At 53.4% G+C, this 6,411-nt stretch overlaps 1 protein-coding gene across 2 annotated transcripts in view; it reads right to left on the reverse strand.

The window, feature by feature from the left end:
- Positions 1-6,186, reverse strand: part of ATP2B2 (ATPase, Ca++ transporting, plasma membrane 2) — a 64,275-nt gene extending 58,089 nt beyond the window's left edge. For both annotated transcript variants that reach the window (XM_008589259.1, XM_008589258.1), the window contains exon 1: positions 6,064-6,186. In XM_008589259.1, coding sequence (XP_008587481.1) covers positions 6,064-6,178 — 115 coding nt within the window. In that variant the 5' untranslated portion in view covers positions 6,179-6,186. The remainder of the gene's footprint in view (positions 1-6,063) is intronic.
- Positions 6,187-6,411: the final 225 nt, after the last annotated feature.

The following is a 6,411-nucleotide window of genomic DNA, read 5'->3' on the forward strand; positions in this document are numbered from 1 at the left end:
GTCAGTTCTGGAAGGCTCAGAGAGGCCTTTATTTGCATTGCGTATTACCAGATGCAACAGCGGGAGTGCGCCCATTAAACTCAGCTAGCAATTTCCTCCGTTATTTCCATAGTGACCACATGGCCAGAAAAATAATCACCAATGCATATGTTGCAGGAAGGGAGCGATGTTCTGGGAACGCTTTGGCGCAGGTGGCCTGGTTTCTCAGAAGCAAGGGACTTACTTGGGGCTCTCCACAGCCAAATTGGAGCTTGCCTGGCCCTGAACTGTGGTGGGAGAGGCAGCTTTGGCCCCACGTGGGACCTGGAGGATGGGCTGTATTTCAAGGGAGTTGAGAATGAGGGATGGACTCCAAGAAGGAATACTGGGTGGGGTCTCAGAGGCCCTTCTCTGCATCAGTTTTTAGACATGACTTTTTCAAATAGGTCTGTTGTCTTTGTGCAGCACTGTGGACATGGATGTGAAACACATGGATTTGGAGGATTCCTCGTGAGGTGACCTGACATACAAGCTTTAGGGAGACAGACCACTAGCTGGAAGACCTGGGAAATGTCACTTCTCCCTGTGCCTCCATTTCCTCCTCTGAAATGGGAGAATGTCAACCAAGATGTCAATCAAGGTGATGCTTATGAAAAGCACCCGTAAAGTGCTGTATAAATGTCAGGAGTTAATAGTGATATGTTCTTAATTCTGACTATAAGTGATGTATTAAATAGTGATATATTAATAAATGTAAAATAAAATAATAAAATAATAATGGCAACCATAAGACCTCTGAGATGAATGGAGGTCTTTCAGTGGGGGCTTGGGGAGCAGAGTCACTGGCTCAGAGGAAGGGAAAACAGATATTCCCTCTCATCACCCGCCAAGGCTCAGCCTGGCACCTCTCAACCTTTAATGTGCTCTCAGCTGCAGCCTGGAAAGTTTGTTGAGATGCAGAGTGTCATTCAGCAGGTCTGGGGCGGGGGCTGAGACTCTGCATTTCTAACAAGCTCCCAGGTGAGGCCATCACATTGTTTATTTATTTATTTACTTTTTGCGGCCGGGCTGTATGGGGATCGGAACAGCCATCACATTCTGAATAGCAGTGGCTGAGAGCACTGTTTCCCAAGGTATATTATGGGGCATAATATACCCACAGGATTCAGCCAGGAAAGGTCCTGCTAACTCTATAACTCTCCCCTGCATGTCAGCACAGTCAAGGCTCTGAGAAGTCCTGTAATGAGGAAGAAACCAATTCAACCCAGTGGTTCTTAAACATCTTTGACTGCAGGGTCCTTTCTTGGTGGTGGTGCGGGAGGAGGTGGGAAGGCCTCTTAATGGCCTTGTGAAGCTTACAAGGCACACTCCATGGGGAAATCCTGGTTTGGGAGGAGGAACACATGCTTTAGAGCCAGCAAGGTCTGGGTTCTGGGTTCAAATCACAGCTCTACTACTTTGTAGATCCGTGACCTTGGGATAGTGTCTTGATCTCCTTGAGACTCAGTGTCCTTATCTTTAAAGTGGGGACAATAAAACCCGAATTATGGGTTGTCATGAGGATTAAATAACATGGCAAACATGAAATGCTTCAGTTGTGCCTGATATCAAGTAGGTGGTCAAGAAATGAAAGATCTCCATCTTTCCTGCAGTTTTTCTCTGGATACTTGGGGTTTTCTGCAGCAGTTCATAAGTAAAACTGCCCTTTTTTCTGGAACGCTGGCCTGGATGAGTCTGTACACACACAGAGCCCAGCAGCCTTATCGCCTGGGGGAAGTGGGTGCCACCTCCTGGTTCCTTCTCCCCCAGCCGTGGGTTTGCCCACATGGGTTCTCCTTGTCTCCCTCAGCCACCCCTCCCTGACACATGACACCTCCTACACCCCAAACTGTCCTCCTTCCTCCTCCCGTGCCCGAAATAGACCCACCGCCAAACTGGCCCTCGTGGCAAGGCCCTGTTTGCAGGAGCGCCTCATCCAGCCTGATGTCTACGAGCACTTCTGTCTTTGCTCACTTTGATGCAGGTGGCTCGGCCAGAGGTCTGGGGCAGGGGATGGGAGGGTGTGTGGGACAAGAGCCTCTATGATCTGCAGAAGTGATGAGGAGCAAGTGATATAATGGATGAGAGAACCATAGCCCAGTTGATGCAGGTGGCTCGGCCAGAGGTCTGGGGCAGGGGATGGGAGGGTGTGTGGGACAAGAGTCTCTATGATCTGCAGAAGTGATGAGGAGCAAGTGATATAATGGATGAGAGAACCATAGCCCATGCCTGGAGTGCTGTGATACTGGAAGAAAGACGCTTCCCTTCCCTCGGCTTCTCTGGGGCCAAGCCCGATCCCCAACAGCTCTCAGTGGTTCGGGAGCAGCCTGGGTGACTATTTGGGGACAGGGGCAGTATCTGAGTAAACAACAGCCTCATCTGTTGCTCTGAAGATGAGAGAGCATAGAACTTCCAAACCTTCTAAAGGCTCAGAGGCCAGTGAATGGAATTGCTTCCTGCCCATGTGCAGGGAGGTTAAGCTGCAGACCCCAGGCACCAGTGGCAGTCCCCTGTCCCCACCCTCCACCCCCCAAGGGGTGAGTAAGAATGCAGAAACCCAGGACAAACACTCCAGCACAGGCAACAGCAAGAAACACCAGTCCACATCCAAGGAAAGAACTAGGCCCGAGCCCAAGCAAACCCACTGCCCGTTTGCTCCGTGAAAGAGAAGAGGAAGAGATGTCTACTAGTGACTCAGCCATGCTACAGGGCAGGGCCAAGGAGCTGAGCCCCGGCCTGGGTCCCTTTGCCTTGAGGGAATTTTAGAGTGGAGGACTGGAGCCTTTGCTGGGGACCCAGGTGCCAGCTTCAGCCCCGGTCCTGACCCCAGGCCTTCTTCCCAAAGCCAGGGCTGGGAACGCGCTTAGGAGAGGGCCACACGAGGTGGGACGTGCTTCTTGGGGGCCGAATCTGAAGCCAAAGTCATATCCCTCTTTTGGGCTCCACTGGGGGTCAAGGGTCCAACAGGAGCCAGCTCCCTTTTGGCAGCTGTAAGCAGGCACGGACTTGATTCCCGGTTGTGGCCTGTCTCTTAAGCGCCTGCCCCACGTGAGAGGGTGACTGTCCCCGACTTGCCCATGCACATCTGAGATCTGTGCGGTCCAGAACAGGGAGAGAAAGCCCTGGCTGGGGGTGGGGGAGCCGCCCGTCCCGCCAGGACCGAGCGCTCGCCGCGGGACACGTACCATTGACTAGGCTGGCATTTGCACTATCTGCGGCGTTTGAAGCTGCCGCACCGTCGGCCGCTGCGGGGTGGAGGGATGGAAAATGCAGTGTCACATGGAGAAAAGCAACAACAGTAACGACATGAACTGACGGGCGGGGAAATACATGGCTCTGTACTAAAAAAAGAGAAAATGACGCTGGAAATCAGGAAACTCAAATTTGGGGGATGAAATGTTCTCACAGAAAAGCCACAGAGGTTGTGGGGGCAAAACTCAGACGTGGAGGGTCTTTGAAATAAAACATGGCGGATGATTGGGGTGGTTAGCTGGATGGTCAGGAGGGTCCCCTGGCAGGGAGGGTTCCCAGAGCAGAGGGGTCAGAGGAGCCATGGCCAGGAGTCAATTCAAAATATCCAGAGAGCGGTGCAGTGTGGCCACCCACCACTCAGAATGCGTATTTGCTATGACCACCACCTCTGTGCACCAGGGTGCTCTGGTGGAATATCCCTCGATGGCGGGGACTTAACCAGGCCATGCCTCCAACTCAGGCCACCGCCTGTCACCACCTCCTCCTTCCCTAACCAGCGCACCAAAGATTGCCTTGGCAACGTCCATATGCAATGACCCACCACTGAAAAGGTGACATCAAGTATGCTGCATTTTGTACATGAGACAAAAGGTACTAGCGAATTCTTCTTAATTTAGAAATGAAAAATGCTACAAGATGGCCAAATTCACCCCTTTTGTCCTTTCTTGGGGTGGGAGTAAGGTTCTGTGGAAAAAAGAGGAAAGAGACCCTGTGGGGTGACACACTGGTGGGTGGGGTGGACACGCTGTGTGGGGGTGGGGAGCAGGGCCGGGGTCCCGTGGTGGCGAGTGAGGCGGGGCTTGCTGATTTGCGGGGCAGGGCGTGGTGTGGAGATGGTGGTGGTGCCACTTGTCACCAGAGGGTAGGGTGAAGTGCTGGGAGGGAGGATGGCAGAGTGAGGTGATGGCTGGTCCCTCGGGGCTGGCACCACACAAGGGCACAGAGGGGCATCTAGGGGCAGAGCCTGCAGCAGGCATGTGGCCTCCTCCAGCTGTCTGTGGTGGTCTAGGGGCAGGGCCCAGTGGCCAGAGGTGGCTGCTATTTCTAAACGCCCCATCTACCCTGAGGGGTGTCTTACTGTACCTGGTAGCTGAAGGCCATCCCCCTTCTTCACACCTGTGTGATGATTTTTGAGACATGTTAATGAAGGAGAAGCACACACAACCACACAAATACACACACACACATGGCCACACACCAGGGTCATCCTGCATGTGGTTAGTGGGCTCTAAGCAATGTTGCTGGTGGAGGTGATGGGATAGGAGGCAGAGGGGGCCCAGCCCGGCCGTGTTGCTCAGCCCAAGGGAGCCTGAGATGCTGGGCTGCCCCAGGCTTCCTCTGCCATGTCCCTTCTGCATCCCACTTCTTCTCTCTATGAAGCTGTCTTTGGACACCCCCATCTCTCTGGGGTGCAGGTGCACTTTCAGGGAGAGACTGTGAACCCCACTTCTGGGGCAGTTGAGGCCTGTCTTCCTACTGGCATTTTCAAAAACATAGGGATGGCCTGTGGGGGCGTCTGGGTGTGTCTGCCCCTCACCAGGCTCCAGTGAGGCTGGGGAAACGGGGACAGGCTGCAGCATCCCACACAACTGCTCAAACCTGCACACCTGCCTGCGGTCTGGGGCAAGGCCTGGCCTCCCCCCCGCCCCACCTCAGGTTCCAACTCAGTGCGTGGACAATGTCCTGACACCCTAGGACTCCTGGCCAGGGCTCTCTCCTTAATTTCAACCTCAGTACCCCTTACTCCAGCCTCTTGATTCCCAGACCACAGCTCAGCTCCATTGCTCCTGCTGTGGAGGCAGCTGTAATCTGAGGGAGACCTAGTAGACAATGGGTTTTGCCCCTGGGAACAAGTAACCTTTGGTCCTGACCCAGGCTCTGTACCTGCTTGGCCTGCGAGAGCTTGAGGTAGCAGGACTGCCCCTAAAACTCAGGGAGGGGCCATCTGCCTTCTCATCACCCTTCTCCCCAGACTCCATAACTTCTGGGTGTTGGGGATCCTCCCCTGGAGTTTGAGAAGGAGACAAGACTTCAAATGCATAAGGGGGCTTTCCCTGAGACCAAGTGTGGGTGTCAGGTAAGGAGCTGGATGTGCTGGGGCCAGAACCTGGGCCTTTGGATTTGGGTATGGCTTGATGGGACTGGGGCTTCTTGTGTGAGAGGGCCTCCCTCTGTTCTGAGAGGGACTTTAAGTCTGGGCTGCCAGCCTGCTGCACTGCAGGGAGACCAGTGAATAAGCACTCTTATTTTCAAGGGGGAGGAAGAACCAGGACTCTTTGCAGCTCCAAGTGGATGGGAGAGGGAACTCACAGTGGTTGATTTGGAGCCACACATTTGGCCACCTTCCCCAGAATCACTTCTGCTCCCCCTGGGACAAGTCTATGCTGGGTGGATTTTCAGCCCTGCTCAATGGAGTTGACAATAGTGGAAGGAATATACCTGGGTGGGGATTTCTACTCAGTATTGGGGCGATGATGGGACCAGTTCATGCTAGCTGTTTCTACTGCTTGAGCCTGGAGACTCAACAACATGCTCAGCATCCTTGGCCTGGCCCAGAGGAGAATGAGGAGCCTCCATGACATGACTGGACAAGACAGAGACTGGAACAAGACCCTGGAGATGGAACAGACAGAGCCCACCTGGCCCTGGCAGGGCCTTGAAGATGCAGGAGGCAGCTGTCAGCACAGGGTGTGGACATAGAAGGCACTCAATAACCATTTTGTTGAGTGAATAAATAATAAAAAATGTGGCCTTAAGAGCTCCTCTCTGGGTTTGCAAAGGGGTTGGGCTTACCTTTTTTGTCTTTCTTCTCTTCCTCTTCACCACCAGCTCCCAGCAGGGTAAAGATGATGCCAGTCTGAGAGTTCACACCCACAGCAGTCACTAACATCCGTCCTGAGCCCTCCATCACATGGGTCCCTGTGGAAGGTGATGAAAACCAAGTTACCATTGCACAACCAAAGCCCTCTCCCCAAAAGAGTGAAAGGAATGAGGTCTTGGTCAGCTCCTGGCTCCTTGCCAGCTGAGGTTGTTGGGCACCACCTAAGGATAAGGTTCACACTGTGTGTTTGGTGCATCTTTCTAAGATGATTTTACCTCTGGACAGTGCTGGGATGGGCCTAGGGCTGAAACACTGCTGAC

Source organism: Galeopterus variegatus, unplaced genomic scaffold, assembly GCF_000696425.1.
Source record: "Galeopterus variegatus unplaced genomic scaffold, G_variegatus-3.0.2 Scaffold5329, whole genome shotgun sequence".
In the NCBI taxonomy this organism is placed as follows: Eukaryota; Metazoa; Chordata; class Mammalia; order Dermoptera; family Cynocephalidae; genus Galeopterus; species Galeopterus variegatus.